Source organism: Castanea sativa, chromosome 11 (assembly GCF_040712315.1).
Source record: "Castanea sativa cultivar Marrone di Chiusa Pesio chromosome 11, ASM4071231v1".
Classification (NCBI taxonomy): Eukaryota; Viridiplantae; Streptophyta; class Magnoliopsida; order Fagales; family Fagaceae; genus Castanea; species Castanea sativa.
Genome location: NC_134023.1, coordinates 11,364,519 through 11,379,723, shown reverse-complemented (window position 1 = coordinate 11,379,723; position 15,205 = coordinate 11,364,519). Strand labels below are relative to the sequence as shown.

At 34.9% G+C, this 15,205-nt stretch overlaps 1 protein-coding gene across 1 annotated transcript; it reads right to left on the bottom strand.

Moving 5' to 3' along the window:
* Positions 1 to 4,765: 4,765 nt before the first annotated feature.
* Positions 4,766 to 14,652, bottom strand: LOC142615871 (nucleolar complex-associated protein 3). Its single transcript, XM_075788784.1, has 13 exons — positions 14,453 to 14,652; positions 13,484 to 13,653; positions 13,050 to 13,237; positions 12,070 to 12,278; positions 11,845 to 11,947; positions 10,229 to 10,392; positions 9,788 to 9,926; positions 9,191 to 9,370; positions 8,972 to 9,108; positions 7,197 to 7,526; positions 6,183 to 6,322; positions 5,991 to 6,088; positions 4,766 to 5,480 (listed from the first exon to the last, which is right to left on the bottom strand). The coding sequence occupies exons 1-13, from the start codon at positions 14,611 to 14,613 to the stop codon at positions 4,980 to 4,982; spliced, it is 2,520 nt and encodes an 839-aa protein (XP_075644899.1). The 5' UTR covers positions 14,614 to 14,652; the 3' UTR covers positions 4,766 to 4,979.
* Positions 14,653 to 15,205: the final 553 nt, after the last annotated feature.

Sequence of the window (15,205 nt, the reverse complement as noted above, 5' to 3'; positions counted from 1 at the left end):
TCACAAAATATACATCACTAGACATGTTCTGTTTAATGAATTTAAGTTTTTGTTTCATGAGCATTCACCTTCCTCATCTGGTTCACTCTCTTCTTCTCTTTGGCATTCATATCATACTTGCCAGTCCACGCCCACATCTCATCCTACACCTCCATCTCCAATCACATCACATAAGTCTTGTACTCAGCCCACTCCAGACTCTACATTTATTCTTTCTCACATAGATCAGTCTCAGGTTCCACTTCCTACTCCTACTCCTACACCTATCTCCTCTGTAGACCCTCCATCTCAGCCTCCTGCTTCCCCTTCTTCTTCTGAGTCTGCCCCTACACCTGATCCCACTCCTGCTCCTCTACCTTTAGTTCCAACCACCAACATTCATCCTATGATCACTCGGTCTAAAAATGGTATTTCTCGACCTAAGGCCTTCACTGCTGTTCAGGCTCCTCCAGCTAAGATTGACTATTCAGAATTGGAGCCTCCAAGCTTCAAAATTGCAGTGCAACATCCTCAGTGGTGCCAAGCAATGAATGAAGAATTTGAGGCTTTTCAAAGGCAGGGTACTTGGGTGCTTGTTCCTCCTCATCCCAATCAAAATGTTATGGGATGTAAGTGGGTCTATAAACTGAAACGCAACAATGATGGCTCTATCAGTCGTTACAAAGCCAAACTTATGGCCAAGGGCTTCCATTAACAATTTGGTGTTGATTTTGATGGAATGTTTAGCCCTGTCATTAAGCCACCCACTATGAGGATTATTTTATCTCATGCTGTCCAGTTCAATTGGCCTTTGAAGCAGCTTGATGTATGAAATGCCTTCTTGCATGGTTATCTCAAGGAGACTGTTTACATGGTCCAGCCCTCGAGTTATGTTGATTCTAAATTCCCAACCCATGTTTGCAAACTTTAGAAATCTCTCTATGGTTTGAAACAGGCTCCACGTGCTTGGTTTGAGAGATTTTCTACTCAACTTCTTCACATGGGGTTTAAATCCTCTCAGGCTGACTCCTCTCTGTTTATTCTTCAATATAACAAGATCCTCGTGTATCTACTGGTTTACGTGGATGATATCATCCTTACTGGTAACTCTCTTGTTTTTCTCCAATCTCTTATTGCCCAGTTGAGCCAAATTTTTGAGTTTAAGGACTTGGGTGATTTGCATTTCTTCCTTTGTCTTCACATCCATCGTTCACCTAAGGGGCTTTTCATCAATCAGGCTAAATACATCACTGATCTTCTCACCAAGCATAATATGTTTCATTCCAAACCTGCCAAAACACCTTGTGTTCCCCATGTTCGTCTTGTTCCAAATGAAGACTCTGTTCTTCTTGATCCTCGCGTTTATCGTAGTCTGGTTGGCTCGCTGCACTATATCATTTTCACTAGACCAGATTTGAGCTTTATTGTTCATCAAGTTTGCCAATTTATGTCATTTCCTATAGATGTTCATCTTGTTGCTGCGAAACGTATTCTACGTTACCTGGTTGGCACTCAACACTTTGGTGTTCTTCTTCGACCTGGCCCTCTTTTTCTATCTGCCTTCTCCGATTCGGATTGGGCTGGTGATCCTCATGATCGCCGTTCCTCGACGGGCTTCATTGTGTATTTGGGTTATAACCCCATCACCTGGAGTGCTAAGAATCAGCTCACAGTTTCCAGATCTTCTACAAAGTTTGAGTACTGTGCTCTGGCTTCCACGGCTGTTGAACTTTGTTGGCTTCGTCAGGTTCTTCACAATTTGGGTATCTATCTTGCCCTTCATCCCAAGATTTGGTGTGATAACGTCTCTGCCTTGGCTATTGCCTTGAACCCTGTATTTCATGCCTGCACGAAGCACATAAAGGTTGACTATCATTTTGTTCGTGAACGGGTTTTTCGCTGGGATCTTCAAATTAAGTATATATCTACGGCTAATCAGCTGGCTGACATTTTTTCCAAGAGTTTGCCCACGCATCGTTTCCAGATTCTCTATTCCAAAATCTTGTTCACTGTGGTGCCCAAGGTTTTGAGGGGGGATGAAGATAGAATTAAAGAATTGGCTAACGGCTAGTTTTCAGATATGTTGCTGAGAAGTCAAAATGATGACGTTTGTCTAAATGATAAGGCATGACTTATTCAAGGTTGAAAACGGTCACTTTATGGAGCTGTTCTTCCTCACTGAAGCACGGCTTGACTTGCTCTGTTTTCAACCTTTGTTTTCAACTGACTTGCTTTGGATATTTGTATAAAGTTTGTTTTAGATGTTTTAGAGATATTTCTATATACAGCTGTCATTAGGTTGTTAGAGTTTGTTAGATTGGATCTTTCTAGAAACCGTTGTAAGCTATGTATTGCGATGTATGTGCATGAGATTAATAATGCTTGAATACAAAAGTTCAGAGAGTTTTCTTTTCCAATTTTTATCTCGGTTTCGTATCACCTCCATTGTTGGAGCTTCAAGCCTTTTACTAATTCTTTCAATATATATATATATATATATATATATATATATATATATATATATATATATATATATTTTGGATATAAACAAATATATTTGTTTAACATCGGCAAATATTGCTTAGCCCAACATAATGAACATATTGCTCACAATTATTTGTACATGACTCATAGTTAAACTACCTACAGATAATGACACTTCATTTTTTTACCATTAATTTGTTATCACTCGTTATATTATGAGGAGAAAACTCAATGGTAGTGACCAACTGAACCTATTGGCATGAGTAATCTTTTTCTTTTGCCTCTTCCGGTGTCATATATACCCACATTGTACGTGGGTCTATAACGAATTTTGGGTCCTCTGAAGAGTCCTTGAAGCCCTCTCTAATTAGTGTTCTAGATTTTATCAAGTTAGATTTTACCAAGGTAATGAAATCACATTTATTAAAAAAAAAAAAAAAAAAAAAGAAATCTCTGACGTAGCAAAAACAATTATTTGATTTCATGGTGTACGGTGTACCAAGTGTGCATGAGTCTCTCTCTCTCAGCTAGGATCTGAAAGAAAGTAAGAATATGAGACCCTAAACGATATTGTATATAGGGCTTTTTTTTAAATTTTTTTATTTATTTTAAATATAGAGAATTGGGATGTGTATATACTGTATATACGTAATAAAAGTGTGGCACCCAAAAACCTAAAACCCTTTGACAAGTAGAGGCGGTTATAATATAGAATACAACTCCGGATGTAATTAGAGGAGAACTAGCTAGTACTAGTTGGAATAGGATTGTCCAATTCGAGATAACCCATGTAGTAGTAGTATATATAAATAAGAACCCAATAGGCAATATGTACCACAACTACAAGCATATAATCTTAAAGGATTTAAGGGAGAAGAACTGTATCGATGATCAGTATGCCTTCCAAGTTTCCACCACCATGGCTAACGTTGATTTTAGATTCTAAATTCTATGAGAATTGTGACGAACACGAAGGTACACTCTGTAATTTCTTCTGTGTAGACTGCAGCGAAGTATTTTGTGAAAGTTGCAAACAAGAGCATGATGATGAAGGCCACAAAGTTCTCCAAGTAATTTTTTTTTTTTTTTCGTTAATGGTGGTTACTTCTTTTATATATATAATCCCAATTTCTTGTTGTCGTATATCTTAGTACAATGTGTTTTTTTTAGGTTTACAAAGCTTCACGTCACAATGCGCTTCGAGTTATAAATATATTCGAATTGTTGGATATTTCCGATATACACAAATATAGTTTTAACGGCTTTAAAGTAGTTTTTCTTCACTCAAGAAACAAAGTGGATAAATGTCGGGCCAATGCTACTTACAAGTGTCAAATATGTGGATATGAACTATTGGATTTATCCAAATTTTTTTCAACTCAGCAAAGAGGATCATTCAAGTTTTGCTCACTCACGTGCAAGGTGAGATATATATTTTTTAATTTATAATTACCTTTCAATATTCTGTTTTGTAATTTGATATACATGTTTGAAAAGATTTCTCACTAGTACATATAATTTGATTATAGGTGAAAGATACAATGATATCAGAAGGAGATCTTTCCAATGAGGTGCCATCTTTAGCAACTAATAGGAGTGATGAACCTTGTCAATGTAATCCCAAAAGACGTAGAAAAGGGATACCTATTAGGTCTCCTTTCTTTTAGATTTTCCTGATGTCATATTCTATTATTGTGTAATATTACAGATAAGAGCGTGTAAAGATTGATGCAAACAAGTTTCTCATCTTTCCAGCAAAGTAGAAAGCATATATTTTTCTTATGTAATTGTTATTTTTATCATGTTTAAAGTTAGAGAGGGACTTATTAATCTATTGAGATTGTCTATGAGATACAGTTTGTGAGAAATAATTAATATTTCAGTTATGTAGAGAGAACACGCTCCTTGCCTGGGACTTGTTTTGACCACTGCTGGGTGTGGCTTAGTTGAATAAGTTCACATATTACTTCACATGATATAAGAATTGAACGATTCGAAACATAGCACTTCAACAAGTGTTCTATACCCACAATAATAGCCTCATCAAAGCGCTGGTGGTACATGACAACACCACATTTGTTTAGTGACTTCTTTCTCTGTTTTTCTTTTTCTTTTTGCTTGCAAATAAAAATTAGTAAAAGAAACAAAGGAATTGAGCAGATAAAGTCAACTCAAAAAATAATATTTAAGTTAAAAAAAAAATTTAAAAGAGAGATTTTCAAAGCAATTTGTTTCACTTGCAGTTGATATTGAACGAGTAGTGAGAAGTCTGATCTTACAAAAGTAACATTGGAAAAGGTCGGAACGTCAAAAATAACTTCATTGTTCTTTGGATGCTAGGTACACAAAATTAGGATTGCTAAACCATCAGTAGAAGTAAGTTTTGCCCCGCTAAATTATAAAGGGAACTGTAAAGAATTGCATCTAGGGAAAGGAGATGTAGAAAATGGGAACCAAAAAAATAGAAAAATATACATTATAAGAAAATCACAAAATTTTTGGAAGACAATAAATTACTAAGCAGTCAATACTTCACTTTTCTTGGTCTTTGTCTTCCCTTTTTTCTTTTGCTTCTTATGTTGTTCATATAGCTGTAGGTATAACGTTGTGCGATCTAACTCGCTCCTCAATCTTTCATTCTCCTTAATGTCACGAAGGAGATTGAAATGTGTTGAAAGTTTCTTTCTAACCTCATCTTCATCGATTGAACTAGTGTCTGGAATAGGCTCAATAGAAGCTGATTTGGAAGCCCCACTCCCTTTTTTCCTCTTGTTATTCAATTTCATGCTCTCATTCTGTGGCTTGAAGGATTCACGTTCAAGTGACAAGTCCATGAAAGCTTGTTGAGGAGAGACGATAGATAGATGAACTTGGTTTTGAGCAGAGCTCATACTTAAAATGTTTGAAGCCATTGTTGAGACTGTTGGGTGATAGTGCTTAGATAGTAAATTGAGTTCCCAAAGGACTGAAGCAAGAGCACCACTTAAATTGGGGTCTAAGGCATATGGCTGAAATTTCTGCATAACGGACAGAGAAAGAGAAGGAAAATTTCAGGTTAGTTATTGAATTCCCAAAGGAATTAAGCAGGAGCACCACTTTAATAAAATGCCACAAGCTCATGGAAGAGAGCTAAATTCCAAACCGCAGGTATATATTATAGTCCATCCAAGAGCAACTTTTATGTAGACAAATATACCTTTCTTAATAATATCCTCACCGCTTTAAAAAATAATAATAGTGCAACTATCAACATGAACGTGTAATAATCCTGTTGTTGTAGGCATTAAAGCACACTGAAAACATTCCATCTCATTTTACTAGGCCTCTTGATGAACTCAATGTTTTTTGATAAGTATCTTGATGAACTAAATGCGTTTCACAGTAAGTAGAGCATGAGAAAAAAATTTAATTAAAAAAATGAGTGAATTCTCATGCATTACAAACAATCAAGGTGGAGCAGAGGTTATGAATAAAAAACACAACAATGTGCATATTTTCTCTTCGCACAAGAATTGCCAAGAACTTACCGCAATGATACCTGAAACGGAACCACCTCCAGCATCATTTTCTAACAGATTCCGGCATTTGATATTCTTCTGAAGAAGATGCTTTAACGTAACCAAGGCTGCAAAGTTCCAGAGAAGAACCAGATAAATAAAAGAGAAGCATACCAACAGGTTTTTGATAACTAATTAGGTAACTGCATGTAAATAATATACCAGCCATGGACTCAGCAGATCCAAAGCATAACGAAAATGTGGCCAAACGTTTTACAAAACCAGCAGCCTTTTGCATGTCATGCTGTCTATCCTCACACAACATCAGCTTCAGAGCTTCAGCAAACACTTCACCCCGGTCTCTGATCCACAAACCCAAAAAAACAAAATATATCAATAAATGCATTGCATCTCCCTTGCGTGCAGCCACTATTTGGAGAGAGAGAGAGAGAGAGAGAGAGATGTTAAATACAACTGAAGGAATGAAAAAGAGAAAGAACACACTTAAAACCCAACCCAAAAGAAGATGGAAGGAAACAAATCAGACCAACCCCAAAAGAGAAACAGAAAATGTTATGCTGCAAATCTGGGAATAAATTTACGGTAAAGGTTTCAACAGTTGCCTGACTTGAACTGGACAGAGCAAAGCACTTGTGTCCACAAGTATTCAAAATGCACATCTAGGAAAGAGAAGGGAGGAGGGGCTAATTCATGTGTGATTGAAAAAGAGAGGGCTGGATCCATGTATGGTAAAAAAAAGATGACTTAACTGACTCCGTTTGGAGAAAGCAAGAGAGAGAGAGAGAGAGAGAACATGCACATTAATAAAGATATGCAGATCAGGAAATATCAATACACATGTACAAATTAAACTTACAACAGATGAAGACAAAGTATCCATTGTTCAATACTATGGTACACATGAATGCATAAGTGTCATAGTTACGAATTATTCTTTTCATGTCAGATAAATCAGTTTAAACAGAAAATCTCATTTAGAACAAAGGTCGTTTTTTATCTAAGAAACCAAGAGACTATAATAAGCTAAAGCAGGTGGACAAGGCTGTTTCAGAAAGCTCTTGCAGATAAGCATACAAGTTATCATTTTATATATACAAACAAGTTATAATATAATATAAAATAGAATAAAATAAAAGACAACATTTCCTAACAGGTAGCAGTAGAGAATATATGTTTCCAAAGCAAGATTTTCAAATCAGCACAATCACTACTAACCTTCCAGGGCTGTACTCAAGCATAATATTGTAAAGCTGAACAAAGAATTCATGTAAATCAACATTCAAGGCATCAAGATTGCTCCTCATCACTCTAAAAGCAATAATGCAGCACTGGAGGCGCTCAGATACAGTCAAATATTTCGAATTTTTCTGTGAACAATTGCCAGAGTTGCCACTGCCAGCAGCAAGCTTTCTAAGATAAATCATAAGATCGCCCATAAAATCTAAGTCAATTAGATGCGAGAATTTTCCTAATCCTTTCAGACATGGAGAGAGCAGTGGGTGGGACCCAGATGCACCAGAATCTGAATCAGCAATCTCTTCCTGGCTGAGAAATAAAATAAGGAAAATATTTAGTAAGTCTAACTCCAATTTAACTTTAATACAAACTATAAAAAATAATTAATATTAATAAAAAAATTAAATATATATATATCTGAACAATAACCTCAAGAAAAACTGAAAAAAAAAAAAATTATGACCTGGTGCTAATCTGAGTATATATGAGAACTCAATTCAATGCATAAACAGTTTTCATGGAATTAAGCATTCGTCCAGACATTATTTTCCAATCACCTATTTCTGGACAGGTTCAATCTATAGAACCAACTCCAAAATTTTATAACCTACTTACACTCACGCAGATCATATTGAAAATGGATTCAATACGTAGCAACTATAATGTCTTAGATGTGAACATAATTAATTATAGATAAAATAATCAGGAAGATGGTATCAACATAAAATTGCCTATAGGTAAAACAGTTAGAAAGATGGCAACTAAGAAGATACCAATACCAGATTACAAGAAAATTTTTACTATATCAGAGAGCAGTAATACAAAAAGTTCAGGATAAGGTACATATTATTTGCCTGCTCATATCTATAAATACATAGCATTTCAGATTTTAATTGTTTGAAAATAGAGCAGGCAAGAGAAAATCATAAGTGCTTGCTTTTTGTCCAACCTAGAGGCAACTTAAGAACAATTACCCTGTCTCTAAACAAGAGTCAAAGCAACAAAAGATACAACCTACTAAAATCAAGCCAGTGAAAAGTCAACTTTCATCGGATTTTCTACACTACAGATTCCCCTTGACCAACCATTATATCAATCATATCAAGTAATATCATTATTCAGAAAAAAAAAAAAAAAAAGGCCCACAACCAATTTCATGCCCATTTTCACAACCATCCAATGTGACTAATTGTGAGTGGTGGGAAAAACGTGGCAAGTCCATGTGAAAGTGACAAACAACCAATTACAGTCTACTACATGGGATGGTTGTGAAAATGAGTGTGGAATTGGTTGTGGTCCTAGAATAACTCTTATTCAGCATATGATTCTGCAAGGTCGAACAAAAGTCCAAGACTAAATTATACCCCAAAGGTGACAAAAGCAGCAGTAGAAATGAGCATCAATTTCCAGAATCATCTTCAAACACCTAAAATTGTGATAAAAGTTCACTTACATGCATAAAATGTGTACAACAGCCAATGCAAATCAACTATTTCCGAGATATAAACATGCAACAAATAAGAACTAAGGCAACTGGATAGATGGTTAGTTGCCTAGACTCCCAAGCATATGGCAGAGCTAAATTCTCATCTAATGACTGATCTGCCATATGCAAAACATGAGCCAAATCGAAAGTGGATCTGCCCTCACTGGCCCCAATTATGCAAGTTAACCAATTAGCCTTTTACAGACAGGACAGATTGGACTAATAAATTCATATTGTCTCTCTTTCTTGTAAAAACATGTGAACACACCTCACAGATGTTGATTGCATGGTATGCTTCAAAATACGGAAATATGTCTCAAATACAGCAGAAAGTGTCTGTGTTTGCATCACCCTCCGCTCTGTAACATCAGGGGTAAAAGAAGCAGCCTTATAATCGGCAGCAACCTGTAAAAAGCATCATGATGAATAAATCAAATAAGAAACATAAAAACCAAGTAGACAATTATTCTCATGGATAAAGGAATACCTCCTCTCTCATCTTTGTCATCAACTCTTTCCTACTTTTCTTTTTATCACTGCCTGGCATTTGGCTTGGCTCCTCAAGATTCTTTCTTTTTTTATTTTTCTTGTTTTTGACTCTATTGTCCTCATTTGCTGCTTTTTCTTGCCTCCGGAGATCCTCATCAAATGACAGAGACAAGAAAACCTGAGAAAGAGTGAAAAGAATAAAAGAGATATAAAAAAGACAGGCAAAAAGTCAGTGGGGATGAACTTATAGAATATAAATTGCAAAGATCAGTCAAAATGACAAGTCTCAATAAGGCTAGACATCAAAAAAGTCTTTAAGCACCTCTGTGACCCAAGAAATCTTCTTTCACATTAGCTACTCATGGAGTCCAAATTTAGGTAACAACCAAAGATAAGGTATAAACAATCATATCATAAATCTAGTTTTTGTACAGTAACTGACAGTATAAGTAGGATGCTGCTATACTTTCTACAAAGTCACTACCATCCAAATTTTGAATCAAACCAGATTTTGTTAATCCTAAAAATTCACATCCAGGGTTGACTACAGCAAAAGAATCAATTAAAAATATAATAAAATAAATTGAACTTGCACCTCAATGGAATCAGGGTGCAACTGGCAATTATGAGCTTTCACATGATCTGCAATCATTCGAACAGTCTGCACAGTAGCTTCACCTCCATGTTTTCCCTCGTTGGTAAAAAGTGACTTAGCTGTAGCACAGCATAGTTTCCTGTCCAGTAGTAGACATTTTCAAAATGAGAATTTGAGAAAAAGCTAAATTCTCTACAAAAGAGGCCTTCACTTTGTCCTATACTTTTTTTCCCCAAATTGGAATTATACCTTTTTATTTCAATTTTAAACATTAAAGGCAATTCATGTTATTCCTCAAGAAAATGATTGAATATTTTTTTTAATAATTAGATTATTGGGGGTGGAGGGATTCAAATTCTAAGCTTCTCGTTGAGCTACAAGGCTTTTGGCATCATTTGAGGAACCTATATAAACAGAAAAGGCAAATAAATATATGAAAACCTTATCACATCATCTGAGGAACCTATATTTCTGACAATAACACCTAGCAAGCTCTCCTGGAAGTTAAAGTGCGGAACTGCATCAAGCAAAGCACAGATACAGCGAACAGCAACATGCTGAAATGAAGGCTTCTTTTCTAACATTATCAACCACTGCAGGTATGCCTGTAAACATGAATTAGAAGAATAAACCCATTAAAAGTTATCACTATGAACATTCAAGCCTTCAGTTTTCAGACAATCCAAACAACAGGTAAGAATTGTAAACATTCTGCAACATTGCCAATACATTCTAAATAAAAAACCTTTGCTGATGGAATCATGAAAGCGGCCATATATGTCGAGCATGTAACAGTATTAGATTCCAATCTGTTATCAACTATTTAAAAAAATCAATCCACATTATGACATGGATTTAACTAGAAGTGCAGCTAAATCAAAAACCCCAGCTATCTGAACTCAATGGATTGCTCTCCTTTTCTTCCTAAAACAGTTACCTAATGTGAGTGTCCATAACACAGAATTGATTAAACTTTACCACTAAAAATGGATTGTATCATTGAATAAATCCACTGGTTTGTATCTTGAATAAACCCACCAAGCATAACAAGTGACTCCTGTTTGTAATTGGTATTGAATTTTGTTATTGCTGTTCTACACAAATTTTCATATCAGAATCTAATTTATTTATATAAAAAAAATAAAGCAAAGTCTTAAAGTTTTACATTAAAAAAATTAACAAATTACAAGGAAAAAAAAAACAGTATAGCACTCATCTATACATATAAAAATCTCAAGAACAAAAGTAAAATTAGTAAGAGAAAGCTAGGTGGACTTTAATTCTTTTTCTTTTTTGGCCCTTCTATACATTTCCGTGTACCCTTTTTCATTTTATGATAATCTTATTGTCTTCTACTTATCAGATACACAAACAAACAAACCTTTCTTTGTGAGTAAAATAAATTCATACACACACCTTCTTTGAATAAGTAATTAAATTTTTTTTGAACTATAAGTACCAAAATTCTTTAACTGAAAAATCAGTTAAAAAAAACTAGAATCTTATATCTATGGAGTTTAAAGCTTTATAAATCAGATCAAGTCTACAGGCACTCCATTTCTTCTTTAAGCATACACTATATTTTAATTAATGAAATCTGGTAAAAATAAATAAAAAAAGCTGCATGCTCTAGAAACTTTAATAACATCAATAGGTATAACAAAAGATAGTAATTTGTTTCATTAAAATTTTATACATTACAGCTCATGAAAGAAATTAAATATATATGAGGCAGACAAGTTCTGAAAAACCAATTTATTGTTATAACTTGTATATTATATCAGGGTAATATCTTTTATCAAAATGTTAAATATTTGAGGTCATGGAACAAGTTAAAATCAGATGAGGCAGAGAATTAATAACAAAACAATGTATTGGTATCAATTTTAGAATTAAGAAATGCCACAAAACCAGGAAAAAGAAAACCTTCCCATAAAAGCACATTGAGCAACAGGATACATGATAAAATTCTAAAGAAAGAAACATATACATTAGCGAGCTTCCAAAATCCAATTTGGCATTAAGCTTTGAATATAGTCAAAAGGAAGTGCACCAACCTTGTATGCAGAAAGAAGAGTTGATTCATAGAACCGCATCTTCTTAACATCCTTAGAAACCTTCATTTCCAGCTCCTTTTCAGTAGGAAGCCTGATCCGGTAGCTGTGATGCTCAAAAAAAAAAAAAGACAAGTAAGAAACTAAAGCTTTAACGTGAACCCAGGGGGGGGGGGAGAGTAAATAAGATATAAAATGTGCATTATAGACTAAAAGCATGGGTCCTACCCCGGGATGATGTCTTTAAAAACAGCCAACATGGATAGTACTCCAAGTTTGGAAATAGCATGATCATTATCTTTAGAAATTTGTAACATCTCCTTTAATAATTTAATATTCGGCTCTGGATTTGCAAGGAGTGCCATTCCCAGCTCTGCAAGTTTTTGCTTCTTACTTTCAAATGCTTCTTCAGCTGTGAGATCTTCTTTCACCTCAGCCTATACAAAAAAACATAGATTGCTTTAGGGGATATGCAGACCACAATTCAAGAGAAATGTTTTGTATGCATAGGAGCATATACACATCCTAAGATAGAAAGAATTATTGCTGATGTTTTCTTTTTTTATTTAATTTTCATATTTATTTTCTTTTGGCTCTGCAAGAATTTGTCGATATTACTGATTAAATATTATCATTCATAGATGGGTTATAGGGAGAAATTAATATTTCCTTCTTCTACGAAGAAAGGCTTATTCCAAGTCACAACATACGAGCCGTTTTAAATTAAATTTAAATATATTTTTAAATTCCAGAACACAAGACAGGACCAATTTAGATCTATATAAATCTTATATAGATCTAAATTGATCAGAACAAAAGGGGAAGAACAATTGAAACAATTCTACAACTTTCACTCCATAACAAAACTTTAGATTTAAGTATTGTAAAATAAACTGCAATTCTCTTATATATTAAAGATGCTAAATTGCTAATGCATTCAGACAATGGAAGACAATATCAAATGCAGTGAGAAAAACATAACTAACAAGTGACAACCATAGCTACAAAGTCAGTGCACGTGGTTTTCCTTGGCAATTGTCACAAATGTACTCATCATGCAGTTGCAAAACTTCAAAATTTTCTTTCTTTTCCTCTTTTGAAATAAATTTAAATCTCAGGTTATTCAATTTCCAATTGCTTCAGCTATAGGGAGGAAAAAAGTTAAATTCTTTAATAACATCAAAAAAGTGACACCGGTTAGACAATACCAGCACTGCCGCTTGAGGGGTCTGTTGCACTTCTTCTACTTTCTCCAACTCCTTCCCTAGTTTCTTTGCCTCTTTCCTCTGCTTTTTAAGCTTTGCCCTCCTTTCCGGTTTTGTCAGCCTCACCATGCCTTTTTCCGTGCTACCAGCTTCCTCATCACCAAGTTCAGATAATGTAGATGTCTTCGTTACTGCATCACATAACAACAACACAAACCATTCAAACACATTATACAACTAAAGATCTTTCTTACAAACAGATAAGACACCGCAATACAAATACACAAGGTGGGTCTCAAATCCACAAAAGTCATCCTCCACCCCATTAATATAGAGGGAGAATGTGATTTTTTGAAATTCGCTCATTGGCACGCATGCACACACATACAGACACACACACACAAATGTAAAAAAAGCCAACAATAACCACAACATACGTGTTCGATAGTAGAGTTTTCCATCTAAGGTCTTAACGGGAAGGGCATCCACAGGATCAATCTGTACTCCACTCTCCTCTTTTTCTTTCTGCAATGCCTTCTTCTTTAAGCGCTTCTCATACAAAGCCTCCAAAGCATCTTCTTTCGCATCAGCTACACGAGTAACATGCCTTCGCACATACAATAAAATTCATCAAAATCCACTACTCACATAACACAATCTTCACCCAAAAATAATAATAACCCATCACACACAGAGTTATTGCATATATACGTATGTAAGTATCATTATAATAATCCTTGCCCAAAAAAAAGCTTGAATTTGAAATTCTAGTTTACAAACTCACACAACACAAAGCTCAATTTTTTGTTTTTGCCAACAGCCTTGTAGCTCAACTGGCAACTCTCCTAGTGTCTCAAATGGAAATGTGTAGGATTCATATCACCTCCAACTATCGAATTATTTTAAAAAATTAGTTTTTACTCTCTAATAGATACATTTTCTTACACAATCACGTAGCAATTCCCAAGTAACACATTAGACTTTCTATCAAAACACACAAATTCTCAATAATTTTTTTTTCTGAATTAACTACAAAACAGAAATTTCAAAAACTCTCAAATATTTTCTACTCTCCAATAGCTATATATTTTCCATGCAATCACATCACTATAACTAAATTTACAAACTAAAAGCAAAAAATAAAAATAAAAATTTGCCAATTCTATCATAACAACACATAAAAATACACATTTTCTCAATAAATTTCGCCTCTATCATCTGCATGTGAAACTCTGAACGTATCATTTTTCCTAAATTTTACTTCAAAATACAGAGTAAAACGACAGCGTTTATCATCAATTTGCATTTGAAAAACCAGAGTGAGTGAAACACAAAATACATTCTAGATAACTATCAAAGAAAAACGACATCGTTTAGAGAGAGAGAGAGAGAGTGCGTGTACGGACTTGGTGATAGATTGGGTGTCGAGGCGGGAAAATCCGAGAGCGTATTGGCGATTGTGTTGGACGAACTGTAAGTCCTCGTCGGAGACTTCGACTTCGTCGTCAGGTATCTCCGGCGGAAGCTCCGGCGGCAGAATTATCTTCTCGCTCTTCTTCCTCCCCATCGCTGTTTCACTGGTCACTGCTGCGTTGCTGTGGTTTTTTATTAGGGTTTTAGTTTTAAGAGAGACTCACAGATGCGATTTTGGGCTCAGTTGTAGACGTAATCGGCCCAACCCAACGGGCCCAAAGCTTTCCTTTTCTCTTTCTTTTTTTTTTGCCGTCTTCTTTTTTTTTTTTTTTTTTTTTTTTTTTTTTTTTTTCATAATTCTTTTTCTGTTTTGGTTTCCTGTTTGGACATTTAAAACGCGTTTGGGAGCTGGGTTTTGCGTCCACGTCTGGATGCAAAACGCGTTTTAGTAATTTTTTTTTTTCGTTTCAGCTGAGGAGGACAAAATCGCAATGCGCACACATTGTGCGCATACTGTACGTATACTGTTTATATATTTTTTCAAAATTTTTTATTAAAAGTAGGTCTTACAGTACTATTTATACATTAAAAAATTATTTTGCTACAGTATTTTTCAGTTTTCAGTTTACTGTCATTTCAAAAAATAAAAGAAGAAAAAAAAAATCTAATTTTCCTAGTTAAAAAATAATTCTAGGGCTTTACTTACAAACAGCTCGGGTACCAATTTGCACCGCCACGCAGTTTTT

Coding starts and splice junctions, on each gene's coding strand:
- LOC142615871 (XM_075788784.1), bottom strand. CDS start 14,613: ATGGGGAGGAAGAAGAGCGAGAAGATAATTCTGCCGCCGGAGCTTCCG. Junction 6,089..6,182: donor ATCTGCTGAGTCCATGGCTG/GTATATTATTTA, acceptor GGAACTTTGCAG/CCTTGGTTACGTTAAAGCAT. Junction 5,481..5,990: donor CCGTTTCAGGTATCATTGCG/GTAAGTTCTTGG, acceptor TCCGTTATGCAG/AAATTTCAGCCATATGCCTT.